This window comes from Propithecus coquereli, unplaced genomic scaffold (genome assembly GCF_000956105.1).
Source record: "Propithecus coquereli isolate 6110/MARCELLA unplaced genomic scaffold, Pcoq_1.0 Scaffold25, whole genome shotgun sequence".
NCBI lineage: Eukaryota > Metazoa > Chordata > Mammalia > Primates > Indriidae > Propithecus > Propithecus coquereli.
The window spans coordinates 5,900,367-5,920,297 of NW_012148063.1; the positions used below are offsets into that span (position 1 = coordinate 5,900,367).

General features: G+C 38.7%; 1 protein-coding gene across 1 annotated transcript in view; it reads right to left on the reverse strand.

The window, feature by feature from the left end:
* TMEM242 (transmembrane protein 242) overlaps positions 1–17,713 on the reverse strand; it is a 31,520-nt gene extending 13,807 nt beyond the window's left edge. The window contains exons 1-3 of the mRNA XM_012646794.1: positions 17,505–17,713; positions 16,804–16,904; positions 11,335–11,472 (exon numbers count right to left, since the gene is read on the reverse strand). Of these exons, the coding sequence (XP_012502248.1) occupies positions 11,335–11,472; positions 16,804–16,904; positions 17,505–17,592 (327 nt within the window). The 5' untranslated portion in view covers positions 17,593–17,713. The remainder of the gene's footprint in view (positions 1–11,334; positions 11,473–16,803; positions 16,905–17,504) is intronic.
* Between the last annotated feature and the right edge of the window lie 2,218 nt (positions 17,714–19,931).

Here is a 19,931-nt window from a genome sequence, read left to right on the forward strand (position 1 = left end):
CCACTCTTACAGCATTTACACTTTTTGCTATCCTTTACTATAGCTTGTAAAGGTACAAACTGATAAAACAAGAAAATGATCAATATAATTTCAATTGAAATTATAATTATATATAATTATAATAATATAATAATAATATATAATAATTATATAATATATAATAATTATATATTATAATTTATATATAATATATATTATTTATTTAATAATTATACATTGTATTTAGATATTATATTTATGTTAAATATATATAACATATAGATAATATTTATATATGCATTAATACTAATATATATTATATATTATATTATTAATATACTTATAAATATATTCATATACTATAACATATATTTTTATATATTATAAATATAAATTATATGTTATAATCATATATAATTATAATTATGTGTATAATAATTATAATATTCTGAGGTGTGTATAATATTCTGGGGGTGAAATAAATCTGGGTTGAAACTCTGGATGGCAGCAAAGAGCCAGCCGTACAAGGACCTGGGAAAGGAGCTTCCTGGGCAAAGCTAGAATAAAGCCCCAGAGCAGGAACAAGCCTGGTGCTGAAGGAACGAGGCTGGCAAGGCCAGAGCGCAGAGGGATGGATGAGGTGGGGGACTGGTGGCTCAAGATGAGGTTGGTGAGGTAGGTGGTCTCCATCACATACTCCTTCTTCAACGGGAAGCCACTGAAGGGTTTTAAATACAGGAGTGACATGATCTGACTTACATTCTAAAAATATCTCTGGCTGCTGTGTGAAGAAAAATTCTACAGGAAGTAAAGAAGAGGCCAGGAAACTAGACAGGAAACTCTTTCTTGCACTAAGCAAAAGACGGATGGAAGTGGAGAGAGATGGAAGGAGCCAGCTGTGTTCAGCAGCAGAGCTGACGAGCAGGACTTGCTTGAATTAGCTGACGGGAATGAAGGGAAATGAGAGACTCAGAGGATTTGCACCTGCATTTTTGGTTTGAACTGGAAGGCTGGGACAATGGTGGCATTTACTGAAACGGGGAAGACCAAGGGAGGAGCAAGTTGAGAAGGTGGTGAGGAAATGAAGGGTTCTGGCTGGGACATGGGCCGTCTGACACGCCTGTGAGACACACACGTGAAGGTGCACAATATGCAGTTAAGAGGCACATCTGAAGGTCAGGGCTGCAGCTAACTGTTTGGATCATCAGATTGTACAGATTGTTAAAACCAGGCACTAGATGAGAGACCTGAGGGACTGAACGCAGATGGAGAAGAGAGGAGTCCATGAGCCACTGGACACTGAGGTTCAGAGGTCGGCCAGGGGAAGGGCCAGCAAAGGAGACAGGCAAAAATGGCCAGTGAGGTCAAAGGTGTCTCAGAAGCCACAAGATACTGTGCCATGAGGGAGAGGATGTTCCATTGTGTCAAATGTTGCTGGGAGGTCAAGTAACAGAAGATAAAGATAAGACCTGGATATGGCAACAAGGAGGGCACTGGTGACCTTGACAACAGCAGTTCCTGGGGTAAGGAGCTGGACTGAGGGCAGAAACAGGAGAAAGTGGAGTCAGTGAACACAGACAACTCTTTTGGGAAATTTTTTCTACGAAGGAAGCAGACAAATGGGCTGGTAGCTGGAAGAGGATAAAGAATATCAAGAGAGAATTTTAAGAGGTGGGAGGAACTAGAGCATGTCTGTATACTGGAGCAGAGAGGGAAGAAGTGACAATCAGCAAAGGCTGAGGATAATGACAGGAGCAAGGTCCCTGGGTAGGTGACAAGGGATGGGATCTAATACCCAAATGGCAGGGTGAAGGGGGGAGCCTTTGGCAGCAGTGTGGCTCTTTTATCCTTGTTGACAGGAAGAAGGGCAGAGTGCGTGGTACAGATGCAGGTGAAGTCTGGGGAAGAGGAAGGCCAGAGCACTCTGGTTGTAGTGTGGAGGAGGAACTGCAGAGAGGCAAGGTGGGGGGCAGGGAGAACAGACAAAGCCGTTAGGATCTTCTCAGAGCAAGAAGGGGCCCGCAACCATAGTGGCTGTGAGGGTGGGGAGAAGCAGGACTTGGTGACTGAGTAGATACAGGGGTGACAAGGAGTGAGGTCCTGAACGGCTTGAAAGCCAATCTGGCTTTTCTCTTTGGGCAGCTTTGTGGGTGACGCTGCCATTCACGGGAGAGTGACCCAGGAGCAGGCTGCAGGTTGTGAGTAAATGACAGCTCAGTGGGGAACACATAGGATGCCTGCAGGACAGCCAAACGTCAGCGTCCAGTCAAGTGGGCCTGTGAGCCCGTAGCTCAGGGTGTGGATGAAGTCACCGAGTGGCAGGACCCTGTGAAGGACAGATGAGGGCAAGGAAGAAACCTTAAGCATGGCTGCGAATAGAATAAAGCAGCAGCATTTCCGAAGCAAATGTAACAGACAGAAGTTACAAGAACCTAACTAGGGTTGAGAAAAATTATTAAAAGAATAAAAGGATTATTAAAAGCCCAGAATCTGTTAGCACAAGAAGCAAACAATAACTTGATAGATCTGAGTCATCAAGAAAAAGTTGGCTGGGCGTGGTGCCTCACGCCTATAATCCTAGCACTCTGGGAGGCCGAGGGGGAGGATCACTTGAGCTCAGGAGTTCGAGACCAGCAAGAGCAAGACCCCATCTCTACTAAAAAAATAGAAAGAAATTGGCCAAATAACTAAAAATAGAAAAAAATTAGCCGGGCATGGTGGCACGTGCCTGTAGTCCCAGCTACCCGGGAGGCTGAGGCAGGAGGATCGCTTGAGCCCAGGAGTTTGAGGTTGCTGTGAGCTAGGCTGACGCCACGGCACTCTAGCCCAGGCAACAGAGTGAGAATCTGTCTCAAAAAAAAAAGAAAAAGTTAAATTATGTTCAGCACAATTTACATAGTAGAAAGATATTTAGCACATTAAAAAAAAAGATTTCTTCTTAAAATTGTTAGAAATATTTCAGTTAGGAAAATTCAATTTGAGAGAACATGACATTTTCTGATATACTGGTAAATGAATATTTATATTCTGTACATAAATATACCAATTATATATTAATATCATATTGTTCCACAGAGTTTTAGATATTTTTGACTGACCAATCATAGGTCACTCTTAAATGAAGCTTAAGGGGAAAGCATACGTTGTCAGGTCTTCAGTCTACAATGCTTTATTTAGAGAGATCTCATGTAAGCCCAATTTTCTAAGCTTAGTATAAGAAATAAGGACAAAGAAAAAGAAAACTCAAATGAAATCAAGATGCCTTTCCTCCTGTGGACTAAGGCTGGCAACATTCTCGAGGTGACTAAGCCTGACTTGTGTCAGGCCTCTGAGCAAGAAGGCTTTTATGGCAGAGCTTGTCTTTCCTATTAAGTGTTGCACATTCCCACTTTATAAAATGCTTGGGGCCCTATTTTACTTATAAAGGAGACCGGTGGGTTTCTAAAGAGGTATTTTGCAAATATGCCTAAACAGCTGATTCCCCTTCTGGCTTAAAAAATAAAGTACAGTGGTCATTATCTCCCATTTTAAACTGAGCCAGTCCCTGTGAATCAGTCTCTGTCATCAAATTCCTCCTCCACATCTACATCAAGTGCCCCCCCACTGTGATGTTATGCCCATTAGAGCTGCAGTGGAATGAGAAATAGGGTTATAGAGATGCTCCTGCCACCTTAGACTTGAACTTACTGATGCACAGTCCTACTTCTAATTCATTTTCAAATGATTCCAGGAAAATACTCTTCAATCCTTCAGCTGTTTGAAAACCCAAGAGCTTGGCAGATGGAACTACCTCTGCAAGATCACGAAGACTCTGTTCTAGGAGTTCTAGTAAGTACTATCAAGAAGAGGAAGTGAGGCGAGTAGGCTGATGTATGGTAATCAGAATAAGAAACTGAAGCTTGCTTCCTGAGGGCAGAAGCTGGTAGAGATCTTTGGAAGTACTGAGATTAGATTAGGCAAGGACACAGAGGGAAATGGCCACTTTTCAGACTTCCCCTGAAGACCACTCAGAAGTAGCTTCCGTTAAACAATTTGTCAGGAGATTCAGATTTGTTTTTAATCTTTGATCTAAACCACTGAAAAATATATAGCACTTAAAAGTCTATTTCCCTTCTTAGATATTGTCAAAGTTAAAAATTTCTAAGCTTTTCTGTAGTTTTATTTACATATGGGGTTCTAGCAGTCACTCTACAGTACTGCCTCATTTGAGATGAATAAGTAAAAGTAGTGTAGGAATAAATACACTAATAAGAGATATGCCAGAATATCAGTAAAAACTGAAATTAACAAAGAGTCAAAAGAAAGAAATTTGATTGTAATTATTAGCAAAAGCCCTCAGGCTGGTCATTAGGTTATTAAGAAGGGAGCCTTAATATTAACATAAAAATTATACCTAAGGGCAGCTACAAAAAAGAACTGGAGTAAATAAATTTTCTTAAGACTCCATCCAATATTATCCTAGAGGAAAGATATAACATTAGTTCCCTTAAAGGCTCTACCTTATAATAGGGAAGTCAAATTTCCATTTCTAGAGAAATATTTAAAATATATCAGTTTTATTTACATGTTTTCTTGTTATTTTTTAGAGAAAAGGAAGCCTGGGCTCTTGAGAAAGCAGCAACTTCTATCAGCAGATGAGGAGGCAAGACAGTGGCCTGGAAAGTTTGTAAGACTCCAATCACAAATTATTTCCATAAAGGCCTTTCTAGCAGCAGGGACTCAGGAGAGATGCAGTAAAAAAAAGATTATTTTCCATCTATCGGATTGGCAAAAATTTCAGAGTAATAGAAACCACTGACAGCAAAGGTGCTAGGAACTTGCATGCATTGTTGATATCTTCTAAAGTGTGTACACTTTTCCAGAGGGCTTTTTACCAATGGGTATCAAAAACATTTTTAAAACACATGTTTATTCAACAAATTTGTTTTTAGGACAAATTTCTCAAACAAGAAAAGTGCAATAAAATGTATGCCTACAGGTTCACTATGGTGTTTAATAGTGAAAAATGACAATCTAAATGCCATTGGCAGGATACTGATTAAGTAGATTATAACATACAATAGAGAACCATGTAGTCATTAAAAGTGATGGAGATTTATACACTCTGCTGTGCAAAGATGTTTCTGTGACTTATAGTGAAAAAAGATGCCAGAATAGCACCTATAGTAAAATAGCGTTTCTATACAATTATATAAATATGCCTATAGAAGATGGTCCAGGAGGATATTTCTACTGCAATTATGATTAGCGTTTAGTGGGATTTTTGCTTCCTTTTTTGTACTTTTCTACACTGATTTTTTTTTAAACAAGTACACATTTTTACAAAAAAAAAACCATCTTAGTTTTTAAAAAGGCAGGTCCTATATATATTTTTCTTTAAAACTAAACACCAATATATGTAAATAAAGATAAATATCTCATATCCTATGGTAAAAGGGTAAAAAACAAACAAATCCAAAACTCCTTTCATTTATATATTAATTTTAAAATTTAAATCTCTGGACAATTTAAAGTATTTCACAATAACTAAACACCTTCATTCATGGTTTTTATCACAATTGAGGTTTTAGCTCGTATGAGGGCAACAGCTACAAATTATCTATAAATTCTTACTACACCAGGCATCATGACTACATTCCATACAAGCTCCAGTAGAGGACGGCAGTGGTGATACTGCCAGGCCTTTGAGATAACAACCTTCTCACACAACACACGGAGAGCCACAGCTCCCCAGGCATAGCACGTAAGCCCTTTTACAAACTTCTACTCATATCGACCAGGATTTAGACATCTAGTGTTTTTCCTTCTAAGGGGGGAAAAAAAAAGACAGGGTAGTCTAGTTATAAATAAGCTAAAACTCTTTAGAAATCCTTCAAGTATCAATACCTACTATAAATAATAAAAGGTAAAAAAGTCAAGTCATTACTCTTAATGCGTAAGTAACTGTAAATAGCAAGGTTTCTTCATTTTTTCCAATAATTAGGGAATTACCAGTTAGTAATACAGCTCCTTACAGCGTTTACCTCCACTATCCTCTAAACTTAAACTATCTGCCCTGATAAAACAATCTAGTCATACTGCCTGGTGTGCACTCACCTGGCCTGAATGGTCGTCTCGCAGGATGTGTACAGCTGATTTAGGGGACCAAGAACCAACCCTTAGGAAATGTTCATCTTTTTTTCACAGTGAAGTTATTGTGATAAAATTAATGCTATCTCAATCATAATGAAATGGTAAAATACCATAATTCAAAGTAATCGATAAACACGAACTGAGCAATCCAGCCGTGTTTGCTGGCCCACGGGCTGGTCAGGGAAGCAGGGTGGATACTGCACCTGGACTGATTTCTATCCAAAGGCCGGGAGGGTCCCATCTTCAATGCTGGGCAAATTTACCTGCTTGGTCTGCTAACAAGATAGCTTCCACTACCTCTCATTCTTTGGAACCTCTGAGTAAATAATATACCATTGTGCAAAATACAAAATATTTATATTTAATGTATTATATGTATTCTATATGAAATGAAATTCCATAATAGTTATGAATAAACAAAGAGTAAAACCACAATATTTTAAAGAAACTGATGAGTTTTGCTTTAAGCATATTTAACATGTTCTCTTTTAGGCCAGCAGATGTAGCTGTGAATTAACATAGGAAACACAAGCACTTTCATCAAGCTGCTCTAGGTCAGCCAATAGATGGCACCCTTTTTTTTTTGGAACTAGGTTTATATCAGAGATTTAATACCACCCAAGGTAGCTACCAACAATTCTTTGCCTTCAGTTGATTTTGATTTACCTGCATGTATCTACAATGATCATCAACCATTTGAGTGCATAGACTTGGACCATTTCTGTTCAACATTTTCTGACTAAGACTGTTTTCCTTAGTCATAAAAGATGACGTTTCTCAACCAGAGGCAGTATTTAGTGATAAAAGTTCATCACTGGACTCAGGGCAACCTCGTAATAACCATAGAAGCTTTCTAAATGCAGAGCTGAAATATACCATATTGCTCTCTGCAAGCTTCAGAGCAGGGTCATATCATAAGAATTTACTTGGAAAGTCAACAGGTAAGACTTAACAGTCTACTGGGGGGCCCTGTCTTAGCACACTGCCTGGCTCAGGGTAGGTCCGCCAGTGACCTTTGAATGAACAAACCAATAAATTAATAAACGCTACTGCCTTTAAAATATGTAACCTTAAAAAGGTTATCAGTGGGTTCATTTTTGTGTGAGACTTCTCAGACATGGAGATCAAACTGATATGCCTAAAGGTCTATGTATAGGGAGAGAGTACATTTGCATCCTCTCTTTTTAGTTAGACATAAAGATGCAATACAAAAGGATTCTACCTTTTTTTTTTTTTTTTTTTGAGACACAGTTCTCTCTGTTGCCCGAGCTGGAGTGCAGTTGACGTCATCATAGCTCACTGCAACCTCAAACTCCTGGGCTCAAGTGATCTTCCTGCCTCAGCCTCCCAAGAAGCTGGGACTACAGGCCACCTGGCTTATTTCTGTATTGTTTGTAGAGATGGGGGTCTCACTATGTTGCTTAGGTTGGTCTTGAACTCTTGGCCTCAAATGATCCTCCCGGCTCAGCCTCCCAAAGTGCTGGCATTACAGGTGTGAGCCACCACACCCAGCCAGATTCCACATATTCTTATGTTTAGTAGTGCCAATCAGAAAATATATTTTAATCCCCAAAATATTTTATTTAGGCAATAATCTTCTTATTAGTGCCATAAAACAAAGAAGTTCATGTTCTAGGAACTAAAAATAGCACAGTCTCACCCATAAAGCCCAAATTCTCAAGCATATAATTTAGATAACCTAATTTTTGTTGGTCTGTGAAAATTTAGATTGATTCATTCTTATGACTCTTCTAAATCAAGGGCTATTCATGTTTTCAAACACTTTAAAATTTTACTACTCAGTTTATGACTTCCATTACTAAGCACCGGAAACATCGCCTATCAATTCCACACAGTCCATGTAGGGTGCTAACAGATTGTCATTTTTATACAAACTAGAAGCTTAATAACTTTATTACTAAGTATTACTTAGTAACGTGAAGACTCAGACCTGGATTCAAATCTTAACTCTGCCAATTCCAAGCTATGTGATCTTGGGCAAGTGATTTAACCTTGTTGAGGCTCCATTTCCTCAGTTATAAAATGGGAGATATTGGTATCTGCTATGTTGTTGTTATTAAGATTATTTAATCTGCTCTGTCTAAAATGTCTAGTACAATGCCTGAAATGGAAGAAGAGATTTTATATTGGTCAAAAGCAAAACTGAGGTAACAGCAAAAATCATGAAAAATCTTCAGTGGTAAGTTTTCTGTCTTTTCCTAGTAATCCCGAATTTAGCATCACAAACGATGACTAACCAGCAAAGTTACTTTAAAAATAAAGGTTAGTCAGACTAGAAGAATAGCACACTCATTTGCCTATCGGTGTACTGTGAGTGAAAAGTACAATAATGCCTATGTTTAATTATGATTAAACTAAATATGAAAAGCTCAAAAATTCCTATGAGGGTTGTTCCAGCAATTCCTCCACTTGCCTCAGTTTCTCCCTCTCTACTGAATCACTCTCATCAGCACACACATGCCATTAATTCTCCCTACTTAAAAAAATGAGAACAAAAAAGCTCTCTTGACTCCACTCCTCCTTCCAGCTATGACCCCATTTCTTTCTTTCACTTTACAGCAAAGCTCAAGACTTGCCTAGACATACTGCCTCTGATTTCTCCCGTTTTCTTTTGAATCCACTCCACTCAGGGTCTTCCCCCCGTTTCACCAAAGACCGCCACATTGCTGAACTCAGTGAATTATCAGTCCTCATCTTATGTGACAACCACCAGCACACAGCATAGTCAATCTCTTCTCCTTGAAATGTTTTCTTCACCTGGTGTCCCAAGTCACCATTCAGGTTTTCCCCATCTCTTTAGTAGAAAAATCTCCTTTGCTACTTTCTCCTCATTCCCCAATCTCTAAACCTTAGGAGTAGCCAAGGGCTCCTTCCTCAGATCTCTCCTCTTTTCTTTCTACGCTCATTGGCTTGGTGAGCTAATCTGGTCTCCTGGCTTTAAATACTACCCATATACTGATGAGTTTCAAATTTTTATCTTCACCTTGTACCTCTCCCCTGAACTCTGAACTTCTATATCTAATGCTTACTTGACTCTCCACCCAGCTATCTAACAGATGTCTCAGAATCACAATTCCCAGACTGAGCTCCTGACATTATCCCCAATGCTGCTCCTCTCACACTGGTCCCCATCCATTCTCCAGCTGCTAATGCCAAAAGTCTTGGTGACATCCTTGACTTCACTTTTCCACACACTCCACATCCAATCTATAACAAATCCTTGGTGACTCTACCTTGGAAAAATATCCGGAATCTCTTTTCATCAACTCCACTGCTGCCACCTATTCCAAACTACTGTCAATTCTCACCTGTCACAAAGAGCCTGGTCAACAGAACTTCCTACCAGTTGTTTAAAAATAAGAATGCAATAATTCCTAATGTATACCTTTTTAGCCTGGGGAATAAACTGTATACACACACACATACACACAGACACACACACAGATATAAACACATATACACACACATACATAGGCTTTTAGGATTTTTTCCAATAATGTGTAAACAACATATTAATAATTTAAATAGTTAACTTTAAAATGCTTTAACTATTTTACAAGGATGTTTATATATATATGGATGTGAAATAGCATAGAAAGTTGTTGCACATTAATAATTTTATTGAACAAATAGCTAACGTCAATTTATATAGAATGAACATTAGCTATGAATTAATCATTGCTTAATTATATTTGAAGTTTCACCACCTTCAAAAATTTATTAGGCCATTAAATATAAAATGTCCAATTTCAAATCAAAAGTTTAGTTTATTATATCTCAAACAAGAAGCAGTACAATTAATCAAAGTATGTACCTAAACTATCGACACAGTTTTGCCATCTTAGTAGTAGCTTATTTATGCCAGCAGCGAAGAAGCCTAGAGAGCAAGTGGCGATGAAATCACAACAGGCATTTTCCACAGCTTGTTGAGAATTGAATATTTTTCCTTGCAAGAAGTTGTCCAAAGCCTGGAAGAAGTGGTGGTCAGTTGGTGCAAGGTCTGGTGAATATGGTAGATGACAGAGAGTTTCCAAATACAGACTCTGTAGTTTGAACAGCGTTGTTTGTGCAGCGTGTGGGCGGGCACTGTCTTGCAAGAGGATTGGCCTGTCTCTGTTGATCAATCTCGACTGCTTAATCGCAAGCATCCTTATGATTTCATCCAATTGGTTGCAGTAGACATCCACTGTAACTGACTGACCAGGTTTCATGAAGCTGTAGTGGACAATACCAGCGCTGGACCATCAGACACCATTAGTTTTTTGATGAATATTTGGTTTTGGACTGTGTTTTGGCACTTCACCTTTAACCAACCATTGTGCCTAACACTTGTGATTGTCAAAAAGAATCCATTTTTCATCATACATAACAATACAGTGTAGAAATGGTTCACCTTTATGTTATGACAGCAAAGAAAGGGAAGCTTCAAGATGATTTCTCTTCTGATGCTCGCTTAATTTAATTCATGTGGTGCCCATCTATCCAGCTTCTTTACCTTGACCATTTGTTCCAAATGATCCAATATTGTTGGAACAGTAATGCCAAACCTCGCTGTCAATTCACTTGTAGGTTGAGATAGATTCGCTTCCACTACAGCTTTCAGCTCATCATTATCCACCTTGGTCTCGGGTCACCTGTGTGGCTCATTTTCAAGATGAAAATCACCAGAACAGAACTTCTCAAATCACTGATGGACGCACTGTATGTTCATTAGCCACATCCCTCCCAAACACTTCACTGATATTTCAAGCAGTCTGCACTGCATTGGTTCCACAACGGAACTCATATTTGAAAATAACACACATTTTTGACTTATCCATGGTTTTAGAAAAATTGCTCTTAAAAAAACTTTGAAAGATAATCACAAGCCAAACCGTGCATTTGAAAGAATGTGGATGTACCTTCACAATAAAAATAAAACAGGAAGTTTCAAAGTGAAACGTCAGAGACACCAACTGTCAAACTTAGTACCTAAGGAAACTGGATATTTCATACTTAATAACCTAATAAAGTCATTATGTATAATTTACTAGTAATGAGAAGTTGCCTAGTTATTAGCAAGAATTTAGTCACATACTCTGTCATCACTTCCCAAGGCAGTGACCACACAACATATAAATTTGAAAACCAGGAAAATTTAGACTGCAGTGCAGAAAGTAGAACAAACATCCAGGTAGCAATTACAGGATTATAGTTACTTACACTGTGAACTCCTAAAGCTTTCCAGACTGCAAAGCTGATCACACCAACCCCACACCATGCGTAAAGCGAGCCCCAGCCCAGAGCTCGCAAGGCAAGGGAAGACCCACTCTCCGGTAAGGCAGCCGTGGCCATACTTCCCTGAAATGAAGACAGAAAGGTTTGGGTAAAAATAATCAAGTTTGGAAAGAATAAGTATTCTAGGAGTATCTCAAATTACTGTCTGTGTAAGCAACATATTAGGAAGCCCAACCAACCCGAGGTCAAATACCAGCTTTGCTACTTAATAACTGCATGCTTTCCCTGACTGATAAATATTTGAGTATGCAAAGCACTGTGCCTGTTAATTCTTCCAGGAAAACTCTAGAACATTCTGTCAAGATTTCTCTATCCCCTATTCATTGGCATTTTTATTAGAATGACCTTAAACTAGTTAGCTAATCTGATAAGAGACAGCAAATTTATAACATCCTGTCTTCCATCTGGAAATAAATTTCCATTTATTAGAATCCTTTTCTTTTCTAGAATAATTTTCTTTATATTGCTCAACCTATTTTTCTTAATACAGATTTTTCTTATGCATGCATGGTTTGCGATTGTGAATGTTGTCCATGGCACAGAAAGTCTGTTTATCTATAGCCCCATGCCCAGCACCATGACTAGATCTACAGGTACTCTGCATTCGCTGACTTACACTTTCTGTAGACATACCTTAGACCCAACCAGATGATCAAGAGATTTTTCTTTAGCCATTCTGTGACAAAAACAATACATTCTCTCATCTTATTCCTTTTCCCATGTTGCTGTAATTTTGGAGTGGTTCCCTAGGTACTACAGATTGCACATAAATGTGCTGATTTTAATTGGCCTGAATTTTCATCCAGAAGCATCAGCATTAACCGAATATTATTAAACCAGGGTCAGTTTAAGGGCTTTGGCCTAAATTTTATTTCAGAAAGATATATTAAAAATCCATTTTTTTCCCTAGGAAGAAGTTAGCCTGTATATATGTATATATATGTGTATATATATATTTACATCTATATATGCATAAATATATTTAAAGGTCTACATAAACCCACATTGGTTTTGCTAAATCGAGTAAAAAGATAACTATGTGTAAAAATAACCCTTATTGAAATAGCAATATTCACAATAAAATCTTAATTTTGCCTAACTTTTAATTTTTTTAAAAAAACAGGTACATGTCCATCAGTCTCATAAACTGTGAAATGAAATTATTATTAGTTATTATCTAGGTACGTCCAAAAATGAATTTTAGTGGAAACTTGATGTTAAAAATTGATCTGTCCTTATTAAGTTTTAAAAAGTCTAGTCACAAGCTTTGTCACAAGCTTTTTCCTTTGGGGGAGAGTGTCTCATGATGTTCATACACCCTGTTCAAAATTTTCAAAATGAACATTAGTTAACTTGCTGCAGGAAAAGACTGACTTGTCAAAAATAAAGATCTTTTGATCTTCAGAAATAGCCACACATGCTAGTCACATATATATGTGTGTGCATGTGTGTGTTTATATATATATACACATATATAAAATAAAAGCTACATTTTTCCTCACCACCACATTATGTTTTTTTTTTTAATTTAAAGTAAAATGAAGGCGTCTGTATATAGAAGTTGAATTTAACAAATCACTTTGTGATTAAAGTATTTAGTATCCCCATGAAAAAACAAAAAAATAATTCTCTAAATGAAAACTCTGTATTTATAATACCTCTTGTGCCTGAAGACATGGGTGCCCCTTATCTTCTAACACTTACCAGAACCTTTGAGAAAGCAGGTGACTAAAATTAATCATTCACACACGTAGAAACTATCAAGTGCAAATTGTTCAGTTTGTAAAAGGTCAACTACATACCTAACGAATGAGGTTCATATTTTTAGTCTTTCTTCAGTTTAATCCTGGGATGAATTTTACGTAAACTGAACATTTTTAAAAAGAATGTTCAATCTTGTTATCTCCCCTATAGAGCATTCTTATCCGATAACAATATTTTGATGTGTTTACATCACAGTAAAAGCTGGCTGTGTTTTTATAACATATGCAATATGTATTTTTAAAAGATGTATTTTTATAATTTCCCAGAAGTTGTAGCTACATCAGAAAGATGAATGACAACTTGCCTCTTTTATCTACTCATTACACAAATGAGTCTTGATATAACTCATAGTTACCTGATGAATTTTTGCCATGCCAATATTAAGATAAGCAGGGGCACTGAATTATTTTACTTTTTTTTAATTCACTCCACCAGGTAAATATTGAATTATTTTAGATAAGGAAACTTTATGTGTGTGTATACGTTAATTCGGTATTTTCTTCAGTGTTTTAGACAAACATAATATGCACATTTTCTCTCATAGCCCCTCATTTAATCTCAGTCATTTTATAAGACTATTGTTACACAAATGTGAAATATTCCAGTTAAAAAAAAAATCTTGATCTATTTAACTAGATCAACCAAGGAAGCTCTCAGAAGAGCAGCTAGCACATTGGTCAGCACACAAACATTACATACTCGCAAGGCAAGGTTGTTACCGTGTTAGAGAAGACCTCCAGGTGGCGACATTGAAGTACACTACCTAAGTGGTATTCTGAAACGAGTGAGTGCTAGCTCATATAAACTCACTAATTGTGTGCTCTAGAATCTGAGCTCTTCTACAAATCATTTTACCTCTAAAACAGAGTCCGGATAAGTGGTAATGCTCCAATTCAAATGTTTTCCCAGAGGGAAGCAGAACCTTACGTAACGTATTTAACCATCCAAACAGTGGTTCTCAAACTTTCTGGTCTCAGGATCCCCTTATCCTTGGATCCCAAAGATTTTCAATAATGTAGGTTATATTTATCAATATTTAATGTACTAGAAATTAAAATCAAGACATTCTTGAATTTTATTTATATATTGTAAAATAGTAAATCCATTATAGATTAATATAAACCCATTTTCATGAAAAATAACCTTATTTTCCCAAACAAAAAGAAATTAGTGCAACGAGAGGCAATGTTTTACATTTTTGTTAATCTTTTAAATGTCTAGCTTAATAAAAGATAGATGGATATTCATATCTGCTTCTGTATTCAACCTGTTGCAAGTTTTTTTTTTTTTGGTTAAAGTTTATGAATAAAATCTGGCCTTAGTCAGATATCTTTGGAAAGGGAGGAATATTTTAATATCTTTCCTTAATACACCAAAATGTGACACATAGCTTCTTACAGGTTAGTTGCAATATGGAATCTGAAGTCATGTCAGCGAATTTTTTTTGTAATTTGTTACATTAAAATCCAGTCGTCTATTTTGCACTTTGAATGGACATTTTATTCCATGTATCACACTCATTCAGAAGATACTGGCTTGCCAAATTATACAGATCTTTTTATAGTTGACATCTTTTATTAAACAATATAGAACAATCACATCATTAATCTCACCATAAAATCTCATCAGCAAAGCTGTTAAGTATCAAACAGCCATCAAGCTCATGATGGCACATAAAAGTTTTCTAAAATCTAATTTTCACTTGAAAGCTTGAATTTTGTCAGTGACAACAAATACAATTGCTTGCGTGAAATCAAGACAGGCTCATTCTGTGCATTTTTAAAGAAAATATCTGCCAAATACCCACTTTTAAATAACCATAGTTTGTCAGTTGTTCTTTCAAGTAAAAATGATACTCTGTGGGAAAAAAGCAGCAAGTTCAGCTTACAACTCAATCCTAGAATTGCTTTTCCTAGAGGAAAACCATCTTACTTCAGTATGAAGTAGAAGTGCTTTATGGATATTTCCCATTTCTTCACAGATTATTAAAAAAGAGATCATGATTTAATAAAATTAATACCTTTACTGCTTCAACAAGGACACTCTTATGTAATACTGGCTTTTTTTTCTTTTTTTTACTATGGGTACATTATAATGAAGAACAAAATGACTTCTAGTACAGTTTGGTGCCACTGCCTTCATTATGCCAAGGCACCAGCAGTTTTACCCTTCGCTGCCTCTATATCATCAGTGCAAGTATCTTAGTATCATTATGAAAAAAAAGTTCTGACTTTATAGATCCAAGGATAGAGGATCACCAGGGTTCTGTGGACCACAGTTTGAAAACCACTGTGTTAAACCATGAAGGGTGTATGTGATGGTCAAATCTCAGAACAACAAAAGAGAATGCAAAGTTATAAATATCTGTGTTTTTTTTTTTTTTCCTGAGAGAATCCCTAGTTTTCATCAGATTCTTAAAAAGACCCATAATCCAAGGGTTAACATGATAACTTCAGCTTACAAATCAACCAAACTCCACACTGTTAAAGCACTATTATCTGTCAGGTTTTACTGATTTCTGTCATAAAATATTAATATATTTCTGCTCTGAAAAATATTCTGGAATATAGGGAGAAATGACCCACAAGGTCCCTAGCAGTGATTTGGGTGGCTCCATATGAGTCCTGAGAGTATTTGGAGACCCAAATGCACTTTAAATGTTGTCTCTTGCCATTACAGTATTAATAAGGCTCAATTCTAATTATTAAAGATAAATGTAAGTGGAAATTCAACCGGTTTATATTTTTCACACAACACCTTTCCTCCATAGCACACATCAAATTATATAATTATTTGTGTGAATATTTGTCTGCCACACCAGATGCTAAGCTTCCTGAGGAGCAGATGTGTTGGTCATTTTCTTATCCCTTGCACCTAGCTAGTACAATGCCCGGCGTATAAAAGATCTGAAGTAAACATCTGTTGAAGCAATGCAATGAATAAATAAGCAAAATGGGTGGGAGGGCAATACAAGTAACATGCAGAAAGTTTCTCATCAACTAGGGAAATCAGATACACAACACCAGAGGACAACTGCTCAATATTGCTCATGGAGTAAGGATTTTCTGCCGTAAGTAGGTTATGGTCATTCAACCAAAATTTGCTGGGTACCTACTGTGAGCCAAGCACTTTTCTAGGGGGTGGCGCTGCACCGGTGAACAAGTATATATAGTCCCTGTGTTCAAGAAGCTGACGCGTTTTTCATCAGTACTAAGATGCATTTTATTTCAACATCTTTGAAATAGAGATGCGTCTTGCAATCAGTATTGTCTCAAGATTTTAACTGCCATCCTTTTTCTTTCTAAATGGTACATAAAATATCGGGGGCTCCTACAACTGATAGTGAATTACCTAGATTCAGATTTAAAGTGTTGTGAATAGGAAATGTACTGGATAAGCTTTCAAAGTCTTATTCTGCTAAAATTTTAGAAAGTACTTAATTAAGTACTTCTTTTTAAATGAAAATAAAGACTATCGATTAATTTGTACAACTATTGAATCCATAAGGTATATATAAGTTTACTTCTTAAAGTAATGTGAAAGGCCATCAACATTTACTTTCCCTATGGAAAAAGGTGCCATTTATTGTAAACAAGAACAATGCTATGAATGGATTTCAGTGTCACAAACCTTATTGAACCATTCAGGGCTTTTCTTTTTAGCCAATGATAATGTTGTGAGAAATCCAGCCAGCATTCCCGCTGCAGCAACAGTACCTAGGAAAATTCCACCTGCCAAGAGGTTGGGGAGGGATTTAAAAAAACAAAACAAAACATGAAGTTAAAAAGATGTACACAGGTAAGTCTCAGATACTATTCAAATTACAGTCAAAATCACTTTTGAAAGTGAAAAAACCATGGCTAAGCAGCTCTTGTCAACGGCAAATGATAGCGACTGTGAAACCTGCGTGACCTCACGACCTCTGGTTCCTGGGATCATTCTGAGGTATCGTCCCCCAAGTGCAGAAAGTGGGCGCAGGTTCCCTTCCCCTCTCCCCCAGGACAGCAGCGTGAAGTTTCTCCCGAGCAGGAAAATAGAGATAGTAGCAATTAGAAAAGGCAGGGCTCGAGAAAGACTGCAGAGGTGATGAGGAAATATGACATGCACCAGAGAATAGCTCGGGGGATCTGCCTCTCGCCCGGGGTGGAGGTGGGGAGACCCCACCCCGCAAGCGACTTACTGGGCCTGGGCTGCCTGGCCCCACGGGCTAAACTCAGGGACATGCCCAAGCTCAGGGCTCTCAGAGAGGTATGTGTGTCAGAATGCCCGCTGCGGCGCAGGTCAAGGCCCAGGTGAGCTCGCCCTCACACCCGCACCTCCACACACCGCACCTTTAACCAGGAAAAGCCGGTTGTCGGTGGACCCCGGAGCCTCCAGCCGAGGAGAGGACTCCCCAGTCCCAGCGCCCGCCGTCTCCATGTTTAAGTCCCCACTCCTGAGTCCGGCGCCAACTGGGCCCGTGTGGAAGCGAGAGCCAGGCAGAGAAGAAAGGTTCCGCTGCCACTTCCTTCTGTGCAACCTGAAGACGTGTTCGGGTACGGCTGCTGTCCCCAACCTCTCCTCCGCCACCGCGGAACGGGAAAGATGTGGTGGTTGCAAGCACTGTCCCCAGGCCAGTGCCGGGGGCGGTGTCCTCCAAGGCTGTCTACCCGGGAGGATCATTTGCTTTCTCCAAGGTGATCAGTGCTGGACTGTAATATTTGTCTATTTGAGAGTTAGCTCAGCCCTGACTCTAGGAGGCAGCGAGGGGTCGCAGATTGCTCCAGGAGCCCAGTGCCAGCCTGGCGTGAGACCCTGGAGCTCAGTTTCCAGCTCAGCCTTACTGCTATGTCCAAAGATTGGGCCAGCGCTAACATTCCACGATTTTCAAAAGCAGGCCTCAGTATTTTCTCTGTCCTTTTCTGGGAAATTTCGTAACAGTTGTCACTTTAGGTGTAAGTGACAGGCTTTATCCCTGGAAGAGACCCAGCCTTCCAGCTCTGTGGTGACCGGCCTCCATACCCCCAGTTTGATTGGTCCTAGGGCCGGGGAGTAGGTGGCTAACAAGATGACTGAATGAATGGTACAATCCAGCGAGGAGAACAGAGGCCCACTCCAAGGGCTTGCAGCCAGCAGGCCTGGCCTTCAGTCTGGGAGGCTGCTTGGCTCACAGGGATGGATTCTGTAAATAGCCATTAAGTCAAGGCTAGTGGTCATAGAAAATCTTTTCAGCTTCTCAAACAGAGATGCATGACATCATCTTTTAAAATGAGGCAGTCTAGCTCCCTCCCTTATACCTTGCCCATCACTCTAGGGCACGAGCTTCTTGAGGTTGGGGATGGGAATCTATATTCCTTTTTATATTCCCAGCTTTCAGGCATTACCTGGTCATGCACAATAAATGCATGTTGGATGAATGAGTAAATGAATGAATCAGTTTTTGCATCAGTTAAATGCAGTCAGTAGCTCAAACCTGGGTTCAGGTCCTAAACAACTTCTCAGCTGTGTGAACTTGGGGGTTATTTAGCCCCTCTATACCTCAGTATCCTCATCTGTAAAATAAACTGATAGTATCTACCCCACAGGATTGCTGTGAAAATTCAATAAAGCAATGTATATAAAGAAGTTAGCATAGTGCCTAGTACAAATACATACTCAATAAATGTAAGCTTTAGTTAGTATCACCTTTGATTCCAGCAGCTGTTTTGCAGCATTGCCTATGAAGATCTTGAAAATTATAGATGTCCAGTGTCTACGACTGGAGATTATGGGTCTGGACAACCAGGGCAGGGCAGAGTTTAAAAGCTCCACAGTGGTTCTGATGACCAAGCAGCATTGAGAACTACTGCTCTGTTCAAATTTCTATGCAGATGAGATCCCACAGAATGTATGCAACCTTTGGATTCCTTGAAAGCACAGTATCAGTATCTGAAAGGCCCCTTTAAGCTGACAAATGCCATGCTAACTAGTTGAAGGTCTTAAAGACTTATCCTTTTTCCTTCCCCTCATACACAATGGTGACCATAGCTGCTAACATTTATTGAGTGCTTTCTATATGTCTGGCATTGCACTAAGTGCTCCAAATACATTATCTCATTTAATCCTCTCCATAAACTCCAAAAGACTAACTTGCTCAAGCTCACAGAGCTGTTCAGTGACAGAGCCAGGATTTTAAAGCAGATCCTTCCTTATCCACTGTGCAAGTGGTCCTCAAGTGTGAGCTTGATAACTGGAATCCCCTGGAAGGGCTCATTGAACACATATTTCTGGGCTCATTTCCAGAGTCTTTGATTCAGTAGAGCCTGAGAACTTGTATATCTAAGTTCCCAAGCGATGCTGCTGTCGCTGGATCCATTTTGAGAATGTCTTCTCTGTGCCTTACTCTTACAGATTATATCTCTTAAAATCCACACCATCCGCTTGAACACCTGGAAATCTGTTTTCCCAAGACAGTTAAGGGGGCAAAATACGGGCTCCTCCATTCTCTCCCTTGCTGTCTCCCTCCAAAAAAGTACCAAAATGTTATAAGGATTATATTACTATTCACTGTAAGGAGCAGAAGGGAGATGATAATTTTTAAATCTAGGGAAGTTATGGAATCCTGTACTCCAGAGCCTATCTCCATTTCCCGAGTAACTGGCGACCCCGTGGGACTCCTGTCTGCTTGTATCCTGGATGATGCAGCTCACAAACCTCTACCTGCATTCTGATTCCCCAAAGTAAAAGACAGTTTTCCTTTTTTTCTACTTGAAACCTCTTTTTCCACATATACATAGATC